Consider the following 19,845-nt stretch of genomic DNA (forward strand, 5'->3'; position numbering starts at 1 on the left):
TTCTGTCCCTCTTTCCATTTTGTGAATTAAAAAAATAGTGTGCTTACAGTTCTATGTTGTGAATATCTTTTCTGAGTATATTAATAATAGTTTTTCCTCTGTATATGTAGTCTTTCTTCAAGTTGCTCCATCTTTTTTTAATGTCCAGTAGTTCTTGTCACTTGTCTGTATTATGGGCCAGGTTTCTGAAATCTGCTAAATTATTGTTAATAGTTTATGTGCTTTCCAGCTTCCCAAATGTAATGCTTTTACCTCTTTTCCCCTTACCTCCAGACTGATGTATTTATGCGTTTTTACAGGTTTTTCTCTGTCATTTTAATAGGGCTTTGTAAGGGAACAACATTGATGCGTTTGTTCTCTTTCCATCTTTACTTTGATGGAAATTTGTTTATTTAAATGAAGGAATTTATGCTGTTTTCATTTCAAACCAGAAGTTGAATTCAGCAAGCAAGTACTAAACCATCACAGTGATTTTAAAAAGTTATAACAATCATATTTTTATACTTTACAGGTTCTATAAAATCATCTTATGGCTTCTGTAATGTTGCTTATGGATTAAAATGGGTTTTTCTTAAAAGGTTACAGGAGTTTTTTAAAGATTAAAAAAAAACGGTTACAGGATTTTTTCATTGTTAGAATTATTTTTAAAACCACATTTTTATTTACAAAGTGAATTAGGGCATTCTCAGTGAATTAAATACAAATGGATATCTTAACACTCTGTACCTTAAGCCGTAAATCACAATTAGGAAAAGACTTGTAGGAGCGCAGTAGTCGTTTGGTTTTGAATCTGTTTAATTTTGCATATGTGTACACTTCTTCTGACCTACGAATCAAGTGGCTCCTTCTGGGAAGGTGAGTTTCAAGAATAAAACTCACTTGAGATTTTTTTACAGATTCCCCCAAGTACTAGTAGCCTTGGGGTGAACAGTGGCAGGTCTGTAGTGCTGGAATCAGAACTTGGTTTTGACCCTAACTCCAGGACCTATAAGCTGTATCTACTGGACAGAGCAGAACGTGGTGACGACACCTTGCCTTTAGATTACCATCAGGATTGTGTGCGTGTTTAGTCGCTCAGTCATTTGCCTTTAGATTACCGTCAGGATTGTGTGGGTGTTTAGTCGCTCAGTCGTGTCCGACTCTGCGACCTCGTGGACTGTGTAGCCCACCAGCCTCTGTCCATGGGGTTCTCCTGGCAGGAACACTAGACTGTCAGTCCCTTCTCCGGCCATCAGTACTAACGGAGGTGAGACGTGCACAGAGCCTGGAGTAAGCTGGGCGCTTCGACACTTTTTCTTCCCTTGTAAACCTGCAGACCAGCTTTTCTCTTTCAGGATGGCAGATACCAACTCTCCCATCATTTTCTCGTTGTGCATGGTCTGTTCATATTGGTGTGATCATCCCTCAGTGGAAAGAATCCATCCCATGCTATATTGTATTCAGTTAAATTAACAATAAAATTGGAAGATGATTTTATACAAGGGGGGTATTGTTTTTGCACTAATAAATATAAGGTAATGGCAATAGTTCTGCTATCATCGACAGTCATTATAAAAATTTTACCGTGCCTTGTAAAAAAAAAAATATTGAGTCTTTTTCATTTGAAGACAGAACTGTTCCTGTTGGACACATGACATCTGTTGGTCTCTCACCAACAGACTTTACCGTGGTTTGGACAGGCCATGGGAGCACTCACAGGAGGGCACACGGGGGCTCGAGGGTCTACTTCCAGGGCGGCTTGGTCACGCACGTGGGTGCCTCCACAGGTTCCTGAGTTGTCCCCAGGACTCAGTGCTGGAATTCCCTTGGACAAGCTTTCAGGAGGGCGGTGCGGGCAGGGAGAGAGGCAGCTGGGCAGAGGGAAGGGGCCGTCTGAGCGGACTGCCTCCCCTTCACGTCCTTTTCCCTGAAGCCAGTCGCTAAGCCTGGTTCGCCTGCAACAGGAGGGCCATCGTTGGACTCTAGCTTTGAAGTCGTGGACATATATTAAAATCACCACAGTCAAATATAACTTGAGACTGTAGTCGCATCTGTAACCATAATTTAGTGTTCCCTGCCTCTCGGTGGGCTGCCGTCTATGGGGTCGCACAGAGTCGGACACGACTGAAGCGACTTAGCAGCCGCAGCAGCCTCTTGGTCGCAGTTACTGCTGTCAATACCAAAACGAAACAGGAACAGTGCTGTCCCGGGCGACATGAACTGAGGCGTGGCCTCTTGTGAACACTGTTAATTTAGTGTTTTTGACTTGGGTGTCCTGTCCTTTTCTCGGATTTGAGAGCTCTATAATCTGACCCACCGAACACACGCTCAGAGCAGCCCTCTCTGCTTCCTGTCGTCTCTGCTGAGGGTTTCTCTCCCCGTCCCCTTGGTATGCGGCGGAGCCCCCTCGTAAGCGGGCCTCTCTAACGACTCACGCCGCCGTCCCGGGCTGCATTTCTCGTGTCCTGATCTCCCACCTGTCACTGCCCTGTGACTCACGGACAGACTCTTAGTGCCGGGATATTGTAGGGTTCTGAGATCTGCTCCCAGCTTCTCCACTTGTTTTTTCTTTCTTTTTTCTAAACCTACTTCATTACTCCTTTCTGCCAAATTAGAGAGATTCTACCACAGAAAGATAGTAGTAAATGTTCCCAGTATGTTTCTCATCTAGTTTTATGGGATAAAAGTCAAGTCCTACAGCTAAAGAATTCTCTGAGACCTAAATGTCGGGAGGGAGAGGGTAATGCCACGTTGACCCCTCTGTGGAGAGGCTGATGGAGGGAGAGGCCCCTTCAGGGGACGGAGGAGGGAGACAGGCCCCTTCAGCTGATGCAGAGGGGCCCTCGCTGACAGGAGGCCTGGGAGCACCACCGCAGAGTGGGGACCCGGCTGGTGATGTCAGCGCTCCCTCGGCTGGGTGGCGCGCTTCTCGGGAGGAGAGCATCGGGCTGTCCCCTGGGCGCGGACAGGACGGGGACGTGGGGACCACCAGTGACTGAGAAGGTGCGGGCCGTCCGCGGCTGCTTCTGCAGCTGTAGTCAGCTGGCTCACATCTTCTGGACTTCAGTTTGATAATCTGGGGAAGTCTGGGGAAATAAATGGATTGATTGGACTAGATTATTTCCAGCGCCTTCGGAAATATGCCTTCAGAAAGGAACTTACATGTAATTGAAACAATTGAATTTCTCTGTTTTCTTAAACAAGTTTCCCCTGTTTATTTTTTTAACTCCATAAAAACAACCTCAGAGACGTGTTTGCAACATTTACTAATATTTCCCTGTGGTTGATTCTCTATGATGTCCCCTTATTAAATGGAAGCCAATATGAAATCAGATTATGCTATTAAAACTGAAGTTGCTGTTTAGTTAACATATATTTTAAGACATATATTTATTTATTTTTATTAAAAAATAAAACCAACACCTGGAGAAGGGGCACGGTTACCCACCCCAGTCTTCTTGCCTGGAGAATCCCATGGTCAGAAAAGCCTGGCGGGCCTCAGTCATGCGGCCACAAAGACTCAGACGTGACTTAGCAACGAAGCGTGCATGCTGTGTTATAAAAAATACACTCTCATCAGGTTATAACTTGAAAATGCTTATTAAAGAGACACTTTCCAAATTCTGTGTTAATAATCTGCGTATACATTGTCTGGATAAATTAATATTTCCTTCTGTAGTTTTGAGTATTATTTTAAGATTGCATTCCATTGTCCCAGTGGTTACAAAGTATCTTCATGACAGAAAAGAACATAGGTTAATTCTGAGAAGTCACTGAACGTTAAATGGAGAGAAATTGATAGTCTGTTACTTTGTAGAAAATAAAGGAACTTCAAACCATGATTTCTTGTTTTATAACTGTAAACCAAATTGATATTACGATTAATCTAAATTGACCGTGTTAACCAAAATTGATCGCAGCCTGATTTTATGATCTTCTTGATCTTCCAGAATAAACAGGAAGGCATTGGCTGTGTCCTTTTTGGTTTTTTCCCAGCCTTAGCCCTGATGACTTTGCTGGTCTGAACTGGGCCTGGCCGTGGGGCCAGAGCTTGAGCTCTTGATGAGAAGACTTATAGGTGAGCACACCCTCCTTACGGGCTGTGCTCCTGACCCTCCTCGAGACGTGTGTGCTGACCTCGGTACTGAGCTGTGATTCCTTCCATTACAGCTGACACCTGCAGAGTGCTGACCGCAGGACAGACGCCTGCTGGGCCCTTTCCTGTGTTCGGACACAGTGGGTTCTCAGAACAGCCCTGTGACCAGAGGCGGCCCTTCCCTTCTTTGCAGAGCATCCTCCGCTGCCGAGACAGCTGGTCGGGACCCAGCTGAGGTCCCAAGCCTGGCCCGCAGACATGGCTTGCTCGGTGATGGGCTCAGAGAAAGCAGCGTCCCCGGGTTTTAGCTGCACTGCCGCGTGCCTGGTGTGGAGAATCCCTGGGCTGAGGCCTGCGGCGCGTCTGCCCCATCTGACCCGCTCCGGCCCTCACACCTCCCGGGAACCTTTTGCTCTGCCGGCACACGGCTCCCCTCTCCTCTGAGCTATTGTCTCCCCGGGGCCTGTGTTTAGTGACAGCCCCACACGGCTCTTCATGCCTTTTCAGGTGCGACTTCGCTCTAATTCTTGGCAAGTTGCAGGCTGTAATAGCTACGGTTTGGTTACAGTTTCATTAAGCTGCTCACGGTTCAGTGTAGAGATGAGCAGTAGTGCAGTCACAGAGCCGAGCCGGCAGGAAGGAGGGACCCCGCTCGCTCTCTCACCCCCGCTTCCGCGTCCCCCCAGCCGAGGCAGCCCCTCAGCCGCCTTCGGCCCTGGGGATTGGTCTGCTCCGGACGTTTCATCCAATGGGATCGCACGTGCTTTTTGCTACTGACATCTTCATGTAACAGTCCTCAAGGCTCACTGTTCAAGGAGGTCGTGTATTTGCCCTGCGTTAGGCCAGAGACTGGCAGCCTGGACTGTCCTTCCCGAGTCTGCTCAGGAGACACGGCTCCGGTCGTGTGTACGCTGTTCGGAACCAGCAGGAACTACGGTGGTTTTGGTGGGTTCTCTTCCTGCCCTAGTGTCCTGCCAGCGCTGTGTCTGCCTTCTCAGCGGGTAGCGTCTCATTCCTGGCTCTTTTAGCTTCTAGGGCTGCGGTAACCAGGCAGCATAGACGGGATGCCTGAAGAGACCGGGGGCTGTCTCACAGTTCTGAAGTCTGGAGTCCAGAACCGCGGTGTCTGCGGGGCCAGCCCACCTGAGACCACAGGCAGGGACGCTCCCCGGCCTCTCTGAGCGGGGAGTGCTGGCCGGCGCCCTCGGGATGCCTCTGCGTGCACACGCCAGTCTCCACGCCTGCCATCACTGCTGTGCATCCACCTTCTCTCTGCTTATGAGGACACCAGGCATGGTGGATTAGGGTCCACGCTGATGACCTTCTGTTTAACTTGGTTACATCTGCAAAGGCCCTGCTTCCAGATGAGGTCCCATTGCAGGTGGTTAGGACCTAAGCCCTTTGGAGGAAGAGGCCATTCTTTATATCCCAGGAGCTGGCCGCTCTCTGTGGTCAGCGTGTTTGGGGGCAGACAGGGCTGCATGTCCTGCATCTGGCTCCATGGCCAACATCAGGGCGCTGCCCATCTCTGCCGCTGGCCCAGATGCCCTCCTGGGCTCGTGGGGAGGGCCTGTGCTTCACCAACTTCCCACCCGCGGCTTCCCTGTAGGGCAGGAGGTGTGTGTGCTGGAGTATGAAGAGGTAGATGCTGACCCTGCCGTCCACTGTGAATCGCCCACAGCCTGGATCTAGTCGTGGGAACCAGGAGTGGCAGGACAGGTGCTGCCTGGTGCTACCTGCTCCTCGTGGGTCTTCTGTAGCCCAGAACCGAGGCCATGGGAGCTGCCAGTGTTTGCCAACTGTCACCTCCACTTGGCAGGGCTCTGCCACACCAGGGACCTGCATGGTCCACTTACTGGAACAGGTCTTCACAGCACAGGGTTGGGGTGGGGTCTGGCTGGAAAGCCATGGCCTTCCTCTGTTATTACCGAGCATTCATGGATTTTATTAAATAAATGCATTGCAGTTTGTGGCAAGCCTATTGATTGATCTCAAGGGACTGTGAATCCTTGACTTTGCTAGTTTTTGCTAGGTTGATAAATAGTGTGGAGGAAACGGGAGAAGGTTCTGCCAGCTCTTCACATAGCCGTACTAGAAAATCTCGCCCCTTCACTACTTTGAAAGCGGCATCTTTGACGGTGGGGTAGTGGGACACGCAGGGCTGGAGGGCAGGTGGCTGCTCTGGGAGCTGAGGCTGCAGAGGAATCATTTTAGTTAGTGCTGGTGTAAGTTTTAAACAACATCAACCTGTGAAAACTTTTACAGTCCTTTGTTAAAGAACTGAAATCATTTCTTACTTGATTTAATAGCCTCCTTTTTCTACCTGCAGAGAAAACATTTAGAAATAAATGGTTAGAACCCTCAGTAAAGTTTTGTTTCAGCGGGTGCAGCTTCGCCGGGTTGTTTGATGGGCCAAGCGTGTAGGCTGAGCCTTCGTTGCACTGGAAGCTGGAGTGTTTCCTGATGAACTCGTCATTTAGAAATAAATGGTTAGAACCCTCAGTAAAGTTTCGTTTCAGCGGGTGCAGCTTCGCTGGGTTGTCTGATGGGCCAAGCGTGTAGGCTGAGCCTTCGTCTCACTGGAAGCTGGAGTGTTTCCTGATGAACTCGTCGCACTTCTCTCTCGTGGGTATTTATTTGGTGTAAACGTCCCTCTCTGGGCTGCAGGTTTTCTTTGTCTTATTCAGTTAGTTGAGAGGACCAGCAAGATATCCTGAAAGCTTTTTAAAATCTCTGAATGTGTTTGTTGGGTTAGCATTCTTGTAGTGATTAGTTTTAACTAAGCTGAGCCCTGGTGACTCAGGGGTAAAGAATCTGCCTGCCAAGCAGGAGGCACGAGTTTGATTCCTGGGTTGGAAAGATCCCCTGGAGAAGGAAGTGGCAACCCACTCCAGTATTCTTACCTGGGAAATCCCGATGAACAAAGGAGCCTGGCAGGTTACAGTTCACAGGGTCGCAAAGATTCGACATGAGTTAGTTACTAAACAACAGTAGCAACAAAGCTAAGCTCGACACTTAAGAGATTTCTAAAATTGGAAGCTGTTGTAAATCTGGTTTTTTTTCTCTCCCAGACTGAAGTACTGGGAGATCACTCTGACACTTCATGAGTAACGAGGAGTAATCCCAAGGTACTTTTTAATGTTTTCTGTAAAGCTTTGTAGGCTTTGTGTCTTACTGTACATTTATAGGACTCTAACAGCCTCTCTGATGCTGGGAAGGATTGGGGGTGAGGAGACGGGGACGACAGAGAATGAGATGGCTGGATGGCATCACCGACTCGATGGACATGGGTTTCAGTGAACTCCGGGAGCTGGTGATAGACAGGGAGGCCTGGTGTGGTACAGTCCGTGGAGTCACAAAGAGTCAGACATGACTGAGTGACTGAACTGAACTGAACTACCATGTACTCTTCCGTAGAACAAAGTAGAATAGAACAGAGCAGAATAGAGTAGAATATGTAATACTCATTATTTTGTCGCACATTAATTTGATTCTTAGGCTTAACTAAGCCAAAGTCCTGATTTTTTTTTCCCCAGTGGAAAGCATTTCCTTGTCTTTCTCAACATTGTTGTTTCAGTAAATCATAAATAGCTGTCAATAGTTAATATAAACATAAAATCTTATCTATGTGCCTCATTTAAAATATTTTGGGATTTGCAAATCGGAAATTAAGTGAAGATTTACTAGGTCTTAAAAATTACAATTTGCTGTGTTTATTGCTGTAAAGAGACTTTCTATGTATTTTTATATTTGATCCTCATAGCCACTTGATGAAGGTTGACTGGACAACCTTTATTATTTCCATTTTATAGATGGAGAAACTGAGCTTTGAAGTTTAATTTGCCTCAATTTTATGACCTTAATAATTGACTCCATGTCACTGATCATTCATGGTAGCATTATTTCTTCCAATGACTGCAAAAGTCACTGATTTTTATTTTAGTGAATTTAAGAAGAGTAATCTGTGTTATTTGGCTTGACCCCAGAGCTCACCCAGGAGGGAGGGGTTAGCAGGTAAACCCCCTTGAAGGCCAGGACTCCTTGCCTCTTCCTTTCAGCAGACTTCTGCCCTTCTCTCAGTTTCGGCTCGGATGTCGCCTTCTCTGTGCAGCCTGCCTTTATTCAGAGGGGACAGAGTCTCGGGCTCCTCTGCACTCTGTAGCGCTGTGTGCCTGCCCCGTTCGATACAGTGGCATTTGTTGATACCATGACTGAGCCTCCTTGAAGGCAAAAACTGTGATGAACTCGTGCACTTCTCCAGGACCTCACGTGAACCATGGTGTGAAGCTCAGTCAGTGTTTTCATGTGGGTGGGACTTCCTGGCGGCCCAGTAGATAGGAGTCCGCCTGCCCGTGCTGCGGACACAGGCTCCATCCCTGGTCCGGGAGACCCCACACGCCTTGGGGCAACTAAGCCCACGCACCACAGCTGCTGAGCCCAGGCTCCAGAGCAAGAGAAGCCACCTCGATGAAGAGCCCTCCTGTCATAACCAGAGAGCAGCCCCTGCTTGCCGCACTCGAGGGAGCCTGTGTGCGACAAGGAAGACCCAGCGTAGCAAGGAACGAATAAACGTGTGCGATAAGTGGACGGGTGAGTGTGCCCGTGAAGTGTGCGTGCCCGGGGAGGGGACGGACGAGTGTGCCCGTGAAGTGTGCGTGCCCGGGGAGGGGACGGACGAGTGTGCCCGTGAAGTGTGCGTGCCCGGGGAGGGGACGGACGAGTGTGCCCGTGAAGTGTGCGTGCCCGGGGAGGGGACGGACGAGTGTGCCCGTGAAGTGTGCGTGCCCGGGGAGGGGACGGACGAGTGTGCCCGTGAAGTGTGCGTGCCCGGGGAGGGGACGGACGAGTGTGCCCGTGAAGTGTGCGTGCCCGGGGAGGGGACGGACGAGTGTGCCCGTGAAATGTGCGTGCCCGGGGAGTGGACGGACGAGTGTGCCCGTGAAGTGTGCGTGCCCGGGGAGTGGACGGATGAGTGTGCCCGTGAAGTGTGCGTGCCCGGGGAGTGGATGGACGAGTGCGCCCGTGAAGTGTGCGTGCCCGGGGAGGGGACGGACGAGTGTGCCCGTGAAGTGTGCATGCCCGGGGAGTGGACGGATGAGTGTGCCCGTGAAGTGTGCGTGCCCGGGGAGTGGACGGATGAGTGTGCCCGTGAAGTGTGCGCGCCCGGGGAGTGTGCGTGCCCGGGGAGTGGACGGATGAGTGTGCCCGTGAAGTGTGCGTGCCCGGGGAGTGGACGGATGAGTGTGCCCGTGAAGTGTGTGCGCCCGGGGAGTGTGCGTGCCCGGGGAGTGGACGGATGAGTGTGCCCGTGAAGTGTGCGCGCCCGGGGAGTGGACAGATGAGTGTGCCCGTGAAGTGTGCGCGCCCGGGGAGTGGACAGATGAGTGTGCCCGTGAAGTGTGCGCGCCCGGCGTGGCCCCCGCACCTTGACTAACCTGCAGCATTAGGTGTTTGAGTGCTCACTGCCTGGTGTTGCCTTGTGTTCTGAGGCATCAAAACCCTGAAGTCCTCAGTTTTTGCTGGTTCAGTTTATTCCTGCTGAACCGAACTCTTAGGATTAATTGGGACATAAATCAGACAGTTTCATTGTAATGTTGCCTTAGTTGAACCTGTGATTTTACTAAAAACAATAAGTATTGTTCAGGACATTTAATTTCTTACACATGAAGTTTTGTTGTTTGAAGTCTGTCATATTTGTCTAAATGTGTTTAAAAAGAAGTATCTTAGCTAAAGCCCGACTACCACACAAGTGAGTTCAAGAAAGAGCAGAGTTCCTTGTGAAACATGACGAGAATTAAAGGTGGATACATCCAGCAAGGTCTGGTTTGGGCCTGATGAAGCAGTTCGTGTTGTTTTCTGTGCTTCCCGCCTCTGCCTTCTGGCAGCAAACCAGTCCTGCTGTTGATGAGTTTCAGTACCAGCCCGTGGCAGAGGAGACGAGAATCCCGTCCTGCAGTCTTGTCACTTATTAGCAGATTCTTTACATTTCACGTGTGAAAAAGAATGAAAGTAATTAGGTTATTTGTGCCTCATCCCTATTATTTCTGCCTCCCATTATCATAGGTAACAATGAGTTATCTGTAATTGAGTAAAATTTCAAGAAAGAGAACTAGTTAAGAAATGCTTCCTCTAGATTTTTTTTTCACACTTTTCTCTTGGGAAAAGAAAAAGAAAAAAAAAGACTGAAGTGGATTCTGATGATTTTCTTGATCTATGGTGTTTTGTTAAATTGTGTTTTCTGTAATGAATAGTAAAATTGGCTCAGTTTTGAATTATAGGAAGTGGCGCATATGATAAAGGCTGTGGTTTTGTGTCTGTTCAACATTTCAAGGTGGAACTGAAATGAAACTGTAAATATTTTAACAACACCAATTGCTTCTGCCACTAACCAGGACAAGTCATAATGAAAGCTAGATCTGCTGATACAAAGTTAATGTGAAGCAGGGTCCTTATTTAATAACAGGCAAACTTTAGCAATTTTGAGCCTGCTGAGCACACATTCATTTTGTTCCCTAAGAGTACAAATATTAAAATATGTAAATATTTACATTTAATAATAAAATGTGTTTTATGTTTAGTAAATATGCATGAGACAGTAATATGTTGAAAAGCAAATTAAAACATTGAATTTGTATAATCTTTCCACAGTTTGCATACCAGTCTGATATTGGCTGAAGGAGGGAGACCAGTTCTTCAGATTATTAAACTGCCTGGACTGTACCATGCTTTGTAGAAGCTTCTTCTTGAATCTATTAAGATTTTACTGTTAGAATTTGAACATAGTTAGATCCTTTAGTAGTCTGTAGAGAACATTAAAATATATTTTATAGGATAGCCTAAATGATTTCCATTTTCATTCTTTTCTTGGATTTTTAAATCCAAAGCAATAGATTTACAAATTTAGCCTTTGTCCAAACAAGTCAGAGTATTCCACTTACTTGAGCTTTCCTGAGCAGCTGTGAAGGTCTTCTTGAGTTTATGTGTTCATTTTCCAGCGTGAAACTCAAATGCTTAGTCATGAAAGATCATGTGACTACTGTGGGAAATAATGCATTTCTGCCTCCCCCATATCAGTGCGCGAAAGTCTGACAGAGGAAGGAAGGGGATGGGGTGGCCAGGGAACCGAGTGCCCTGTTTCACGCCTCCCCTCCCGTCCTGGAGTGATTATTAATAGTGCCCGCCTCTCACTTTCAGATGTCCTGGTTTGAAGGACAAGTTGTATGGTCACACTCTGAATAACTGTATAAACATCAGGCTGAGTTCAAGCCCACTCCAAATAAAGCATTGTGAAAATTTGGGGGGGCAGTTGGAGTTGACCTCAGTGAGGGGAGGGAAAGACCAGGTATCTTAAATTGGACACTTTGTTAACCGATCAGCATCAGGTGGCAAAGGGTGGCCATCTGGCTCTCGGAAACTCCCCAGTGTCAATAAAGGTTTACAGAGATTCCTCTCTGGGTTTCACTCCTCGGTCGTTTCATAAACTGCAGCCCGAGGGGAGGGGAGGAGGCACCCTGTCCAGCCTTGCTACTGTGCTCATCTTTGGTTACAGCTCTTTTAAGCAGCTGCTAGGATGTTTATGTTTTTAAGTCAGAGAAAAGAAACATTTGAGCTGTTTCCATCGCTGGAAATCGCTTAATCTTACTAAAAATACTGATTATGAAGAGAAAGGTTATAATTGATGTCAGATAGCTTGAAAAAAGGTTGAAGTTGTGTAGTTTTGCGTTCCGAAATGTGCCGGCAGGCTTTAGTGATGTAATAGTCGACCTGCAGTGCCGAGTAATCTGCTGCCCCTCTGTTCCTCCCCCCATCGTTCATATCATTTCACTGACGAGAAACCCTTGAACCTTATAATCGAGAAATGCTTGTGTGAGCCAGGACAGATGAGACTGTTATTCTGGAATTGCTGTATCTATTCTTTAAGACAATGAAGGTATATGACTTCACCTTCTGTCTTTTCTTCCTGTTGGCACGGCAGTCATATATGCTTAGTAAAGCACTGATTCTCTCTCCTTGGCCACATGTACCAGAAAAATATACTGAGTACTTGGGCACGCCACATGCTGTAGAATTGTTAGGCAGGCATCATGTTGTGGACGGTGCTGCAGGTGGAATCAGCCCTGCCGGAATGAAAAACGAATGATCACCCAAAATAGCAGGCTGTGCTCTGGTGAAGTAAGCTGGAATTCTTGCTTTATTTCATCTCATCAACCCTGGGGTGGCTGGACAAAATTTTACAAATGAGTGAAATCGTACACAGGTCTGAAAAAAGCATGATAAGTTTCAGATAACACGTCTCTGTGCAGGTTAGGAGTTAGTATGGTCTAGGAGCTTGCGAAAAGGACATTTTCCAGGCTTCGATGTCATGAAATGTCATTTCATATTTGTTTCATCTTAGTTGTGGGGTGATAGGAATATGCTGATTTCTTATTTAACAGTGATTATTGTATATAATAATTAAGTCATCTTGTTTATTATTGTAAGCATTGAACAGTGGTCATAGTATAAATATTGAGTATATCAAGTATTTTTTTTGTGACCTAATGTGAAAAGTAATGAAGCATTTCAGAATAATTTGGTACAGTGAAAAAGAAAAAAGGCATGAAGCATGCTAGTAATCTTGACAGGCAGGTTCCTGTTGTGAGGAACGGAAGGTCAGATGACAGAATCTGTACAAGTGCCTCCTCCCTCTCTGCGTGTCTTTAAGTCTGCGTGTAGTGGACTCCTGTTTGTTACGGCTGGAGCCTCCTGGGCTCCATGGCCTTTCTGCACATGTGCTGTTGAAACCAAGACGCTCATTCTTGGTCCTTCCCTCTTGCCCAGGATCTTGTTTGCTATGTTAGGTGTTGGTTTCTCTTGAGAATGTAACAAAAGGATAATTTTTGATATATACTTTAGTGTTTAATGGTATGAAAATTAAGGTAGGAATATATAGATGGAGGTGGAGAAGGAAATGGCAACCCACTCCAGTGTTCTTGTCTGGGAAATCCCATGGACAACGGAGTCTGGCCAAGCTACAGTCCATGGGGTCGTGAGGGTCTTGGCATCTAAACCACCACATATAGATGTAAGAATTTTTTTTCTACTAGATAATAGAGCATTCTGGTTATAGCTGGAAGTCAAAATCAAGTGGACAAATATTTATGAAGCTTCTAAATATGAACGTGGCTCCCCTCTGAGAATGGGCATCAGAAATTTTGCTTTGAGTGAACAGTGGATGCATTTTTACCAGGTGTTTTGGGAGATGAAATTGCATGTTTATTTTCTCTCTGTGTTTGCCTTGAATTTGACAGTTAAAGGCAAATTCTGTGCTTATATTTTTGCCAAAGTACAAGGCACAATAGAAGGCTGAAAATTGTTATGTTGGCGGGCAAGAGGGCAGATTCTCTGCCAAATGGCTCTAAATGAGTTGATACAAGGAATTCAAATACTAGGTTTTGATGAAAGATTGTTGAGTTTACTCAATGTTGGTGTTTCCTTTGGTATGCGAGCTAATTAGACAACAACAGCTAATTGGACCAGCGGCTTAGACAGCTTGCCTCTGTTGGCACAGATGCCGGAGGGCGGTGCAGTTGGCGTTCCTGCCGGCCGGGAAGACATCCCTCAAGGCTTCACTGGTAATGTCTTCAGACCTCTCCTGGCCGCTCTCGGAGAACCTTGCCTTCAATGACCGTTGGTAACAAGGGCTGTTCCCGGAGGCCTCTGCTGCTGTCACTGTCTGTAATGTTGGTGTTATTTATACTCACCTGTCTTAATGTATTTCAGCAATCGCAAGCTCTCCCACTCCAGAAAAACAGAGAAATCCCCGATTTGGGAAGAATAAAATCGAGTACAGAGTGTTGAGTGGTAACTTGCCACAGAACAGATGATCACAGTCTTAACTGTGCATGGAAACACCCAGGACTTCTGTTAAAGGTTTGGAGTCCTGGGGCACAACCCTGTCGACTCTTGGGAGGAAGCCGTGGAAGCCAGCCTTTCCCCAGCTTACCCAGACTGGAGCCTGCCTCCTTACGTAGTCGGCAGTCAGAAAGGACTGTAAAACCAAAGCGCTTATAAACAGTTTAAAACAGATTTGGTCTGTAAGTAAGTACTTCAGAGTCAAACTTGATACCCCTCCGTCACAGTGACTTAGCCATGTTTGCTTACGTAGTTACTTCCAAGATGGAACCAGATTAGTGTCCTGGCCACAGAAAGCATATTTGCGGCCACGCCTTTTGTCTAAAGAGTTCATTTACTGTTCCTCACGAAGAATGCACAAGATTTACTGTTCACTGAACAAGGTTAGGACCACGTTGTTATACCGCTTAATTATTTTTATCCTTTTGTAATGCTGTAACACTTAGGTACTTTATTCACATAATTGATAGGTTGGTTGGCCATCATGTAATAAAGGTATGATTTTCAAAGCAGAACATGTTACCTTAAGGAAATGTTTGGCAGGTTATGTTTAGACAGTTAGTGATTTCTTTGATATCATTCACAAGCTTAAATATCTTAATGATTTTTTTAAAAAATCAATGTAATTAAGAAATTCTTTCAAAACCTGTTTAAATGATGCTTGTTTAAAGGAAAGGGTTATCTTCTGGTTTCTCTTCAAACGATAATGATAGGACTCAATAACGGTGATTACTTGGTGCCGGTTGCTCTCTTAAACTCTCATTTAATCCTTAACATTGATTTATTATGAAAAAAGTTAATGATCCCTTAAGTACATACCTTTCCATTTCATTATATTGGTTTTTTAAATTAAACTTCTTAGGTCCAGGTAACTGTAGATTCAACAACAGCCGTAAGACAAGATACTCGGAGTCCTTGGACTCTTTCCAGGTCTTTCTGTCCTCGTAACAAGGTCTTTCACAGAACAGAAGTTTTCACTTTTGACGAGGATTAGCTTATCAAGTTGTACTTTAGTGGATGATGCTTTTGGTGTCAAGTCTAAGAATTCTTTGTCTAGTCTTAGGTCACCAAGATTTGGGGGTGTAGACCCTGTGAGTTAAATTTTAAATTTAATTTCTTATTTGGGCATGATCATTTATCACAGCCAGTGAACGAATGCTGATCCATCGTTGTTGAGTCGGGCTCATGTTTTGTTCCCAGGACCTCCTCTGGATGTCCTGTCACACCCTTCCATGCTGTGTCCGCAGGCTCCTCTGCTCAGCGACGGCTCTGAGACGTCCTTTGGACGGCCTGGACAGCTTTCAGGGACGCTCTTCAGACGCTCTGCTGACTGTCTCTGAGCCGGGTCTGTCTGATGCTTCTCTCATGATTAGGCTGGGTTGTGTGGGTTTGGGTGGGACGGGCGCCGGGCTCCAGTGCCGTTTCTCGCCGTGTCCTGTCCAGGGCGCGCACGCAGCACCCCGTGGCCGCTGCTGTTCCGTCTGATCGCGGGGCTCGGGCCGAGCTCGCCAGGCGTCCCCTGCCACCCACCAGGTAATCGCGGGCAGTCTGTGCGGCTCGCCCGGAGGGCAGGGAGCTGTGGCCCACTCGCGCGTCTTCATTTGCGTTCAGTTCTGCACGCTTTCTTTTCTTCGAGACCCAGCTCGGCACATGGCTTATTTTATACCGATGTGTCATCCAAAGTTTTGGGGTTTTCCTGCTGTGCGCTGTCGATTTCTAGTTTAAGTCCATTACCGTGAAAATATACTCTGATTGCAGTTCTTTTAAATTTTCTGATTGCAGTTCTTTTAAATGTTTTGAAATTTGTTTTATGACCTAGGATGTGGCTTGTCTTGTGGCTTAGGCTCATGTAATCTGCTCTTGTTGGGTGGAGTGTTCTATGTATGTTAATTATGTGTTGCTGGTTGATGATTTGTTATGTTTTTCTATACCCTTCTTGATTTTCTTTTATTTTTAAATAAGCCAGGTTTAGGTTTTAAATGTTTGCATGAATTTTTAAAAATTCTTTAAACTAAGGTTGGGACCTATGTGGATACCCCAACGACAGAGAAATTAGAAAATGGAATATTGGTACAAAACAGCCCAGAGAGAGCCTCATTCACTGAGTCAGCCTTTTGGTCGTGAAGCAAATATTTGTTGACGACCTCACATGTGCCAGGAATCATTTAGGTGCTGGAGACATTGGTTCAGTTCAGTTGCTCAGTCATGTCCAACTCCTTGCAACCCCATACACGCCAGGCCTCCCTGTCCATCACCAACTCCTGGAGCTCACCCAATCGCGTTGGTGATGCCATCCAATTGCCTCATCCTCTGTCGTCCCCTTCTCCTCCCACCTTCAATCTTTCCCAGCATCAGGGTCTTTTCCAATGAGTCAGTTCTTCGCATCAGGTGGCCAAAGTATTGGAGTTTCAGCTTCAGCATCAGTCCTTCCAATGAAAGGACTGGTTGGATCTCCTTGCAGTCCAAGGGACTTTCAAGAATCTTCTCCAACACCACAGTTCAAAAGCATCAATTCTTCGGCACTCAGCTTTCTTTATACTCCAACTCTCACATCCGTACATGACCACTGGAAAAACCATAGCCTTGACTAGACGGACCTTTGCTGGCAAAGTAATGTCTCTGCTTTTTAATATACTGTCTAGGTTGCTAATGGACAAAACAGAAGGAAAACAAAACAAAACATGACTGGCCTGGGGTTTGCATTCTGGTGGAGGAAGAAGCAAGTGGAACATTAAATGAATTATATTGGATTCAGAAGGGAATAAATGCTGTGGAGTAAAGTCAGTCTGGGAAGGGGACAGACAGGAAGGTGCCGGTGAAGGGTGACGGGTGGTGGGGTGTGGTTTTGTTCTGACAGGGTGATGGGAGACGAGCTCTCTGATAAGTTGTCGTTTGAGCAGAGACTTTAAGACGGTAAGAGATCAGGCTGTGTTGGTTTAGTTTCCCTGGGAGAGAAGGTCTCAGGCAGAGGGTACGCTGGCAGGCTGGACGAGGAGGCCGTGTGGACAGAGCGGGGGTGGGGGTGGGGGAGCAGGTCAGAGCGGAGCAGGGGCGCCCTGAACCCCGAGAGCGTCATGAAGACGTGAGCTTTGTGTGGTGGGAAGTCACTGGAGAGTTCTGAGTGGCAGGTAACACGGTTTAGCTTTCATGTCAAGAGAAACGTTGGGTCATTTGTGTGTGTTTACTGGATCTGTTTAATAAAAGACAGTGGAGAGGTAGGAATGAAATGAATGGATTAATTTTTTCTTTTTTAAAAAGAAGAAGGCAGGCTAGATAATTTCAAAGTGTTTCTTCACTTCCCAAACCCCTTTACTTCTTTACCTTTCATAAATCTAAAGCAATCGATTTTTAATTGAAGAAGTGTGAGGGGTGCTGTGGAGTAGTTCTAAATGTGAGCCTGGTCGTGACTTTAGGGGAAGCACCCCCGGCTCCTGTTGCGCAGCGTGACGCGCCGTGGCCCAGGTCTGCGGGGCTCACTGGAGGCACAGGAGGCGTCTCAGTAAGCGCGACAGACGGGCCCGCTGCCACCACGGTGCTCAGCCCGCCCGTCTTCAGCGGCCTGCCGGGCGCGTCATGCCCCCTTGAGCTGAGTGCTGCAAACAGGGTGGTCACAGCAAGAGCAGACGCAGTCGTCAGGGCTGGTGCAGAAGAGGGGACGTGAGGCGCCGATGGCAGACTCTGACGTGACAGCACTTTCAGACGGCCAGGGCCTTGTCACAGTTCTTTCTCTGACAGGTCATTTCATTTAAGTTTCCGTGAAATAAGGACAAGAAAAGACAAGCGTGAGAAAATCGTGTCTTGTGGGTAAAGAAGGAAATCATGATTACAGTGAGTAAAGGCTACAGGAAATGTACACAGGTCGTTTTTCACGGATTCCATGAAAAGTAGACTTTGCAGAGGTTGAACGCAGAGGGTTTGTATGAGGTATGATAAAAAGCCAGTCCAGTTTGCCTCTCTAAAGAATTAAAGAATAAACACCAAGAATGGAAGAGTGCATACCTTGGGCCTTATGTGATGGTGGTCCCACAGCCTCTGTTAGAGTTTCTGAACTGTACCCTGCGGGGTCATCTGTGACCACAGGCTCCTCACGCCTTCATGAATTCTGCCTGTACATCTCTCCAGAGTTAAACACCCTTCTAGGGACCTCTGCATGTGCGTGCCTTACACTGGGTTTCAGTTTGAACCCTGCCTCTGCTGCTAAACCAAGAAGTCTTTGTGGGTATTAGCATGGAACAGATGACCTTCTCATAATCCTCCATAGACGCTCTCCATACAGCAGGGACTCTGGATGCTTTCTGATTCAACAGCTTAGGTAAGCTGTAAGTTACCTAAGTTATAGAAAGTCAGACAGCAGGACCATTAATAATAAGAATTATAATTATATTTTCTGATCCAAATGTCAAAGTAATGGGGTCTGACAGCACATCAGAATCTTTGAAAATTGAGTGACCAGAGAATTCAAGGTATAAGCTCTTTGTATCTACAGAAGAAAATACTTTTTCTCAGGTTTGAAATCCTATTCCCTAATCTGGGGGCTTCCCAGGAGGCACAGGGGTAAAAAATCTGTGTGCAGTGCCAAGAGACAGAAGAGACGCGAGTTTGATCCTGGGTTGGGAAGGTCCCCTGGAGAAGAAAATGGCAGCCTACTCCAGGATTCTTGCCTTGAGAATCCCATGGACAGAGGAGCCTAGCAGGCTACAGTCCATGGGGCCTCAAGAGTAGGATACAACTGAGCACACGCTTGCACACACGTCCTAACTCACTGTGTAAAATACTTGACCAATATGCACTGATTAGCCTATTTCGAGAAGTTATGTCTATATCGAAACTATGTGACAATGGCTCTTTTAAATGTGAAAACTCATGGATGCCTGTCTCATATTAAAAATTTTATGATACATTTAAATAAGTCTGAAAATAAGTGCAGTGGCCGAACAGATCTGGTCTAATAATATCAATTAGACAAATACATTTTATTATTTATCTACACAATAGACTCATGCTTTTAAAGAATCAGCCTTTGTGTAATCATTTTTATTTCTTTCTGTCTTCCCTATAGTTATGATTAAAGACAGTGTCAAGTAGTTTCAGAGTGGGGAGTAGCCCAAACATTCAGCCCTGACCCAGAGAGATAAATGTGTTAGTAATTCTGTGTGATTTCAGTGAACTAACTTTGTGCCAACAAGTGAGGAAAAAAATCAGTTTATTTTAAAAAGTCATATTCCATCACACTAACTTCCTTCCTAGTTTCTCCAATTCTGACAGTAATCCTAATAAAAAAAATGATGATGCTGGTGATGCTGCCACTCTGGGGCCCGGTTAAGCTATTGCTCGGACACCCTCTCTTCTGGCGGACCACTCCGCCTCACCTGCACACCGGGTTCGTGCGCTCCAGCGCCCCGTCTGCAGGAAGCCCTCTGACAGTGGAGGGCCGTGCGCATGATTTCTGTGGGTTACTGTGGTCACTTTGTCTCCACCACACGTTCTAGCGTCTCATCGTGAGGGACTGGCGACGTCCTCTGGCTGGTCTTCTGAATGCAATTCTGTTTGCCCCTGAAAATATAATGAGCTGGGTCCATTCCTTCTTCTCTTTCCCATGCCTGCATTCATAGATCCTAGTGCTGGAAATGCATACATTTGAATAGAGCCCCCATTTTGCTTTTAATGTGAATTGGGAGTCTTATTACTTTCATTTACAAAAAAAATTACCAAATGATTATCCTCCTTGTTCTTGACCTCAATGCTTTATCAGTAAGTCCCTCTAAAAAGGCCTCATTTAGAGACACAATGTTGAGGCTGTCCTTGAGGAAAGAGCAGAATCTCTCTTAATGCACTGTTACATTTTAATGTAATAAAATTCCTGATAGGGTTCGACC

General features: G+C 46.3%; 1 protein-coding gene across 3 annotated transcripts in view; it reads left to right on the forward strand.

Moving 5' to 3' along the window:
• LOC129549462 (ubiquitin-conjugating enzyme E2 E2) overlaps positions 1 to 19,845 on the forward strand; it is a 361,063-nt gene that overhangs the window by 87,111 nt on the left and 254,107 nt on the right. The window contains exon 1 of one of the 3 annotated variants that reach the window (XM_055416767.2): positions 5,142 to 6,700. The exons of the other annotated variants lie outside the window; for them this stretch is intronic. Coding sequence (XP_055272742.1) covers positions 6,677 to 6,700 — 24 coding nt within the window. The 5' untranslated portion in view covers positions 5,142 to 6,676. Of the gene's footprint in view, positions 1 to 5,141; positions 6,701 to 19,845 lie in introns of those variants that run through there. 3 annotated transcript variants of the gene reach the window in all.

This window comes from Moschus berezovskii, chromosome 26 (genome assembly GCF_049115385.1).
Source record: "Moschus berezovskii isolate FMDL1 chromosome 26, NW_MosBer_1.0, whole genome shotgun sequence".
Taxonomy (NCBI): Eukaryota; Metazoa; Chordata; class Mammalia; order Artiodactyla; family Moschidae; genus Moschus; species Moschus berezovskii.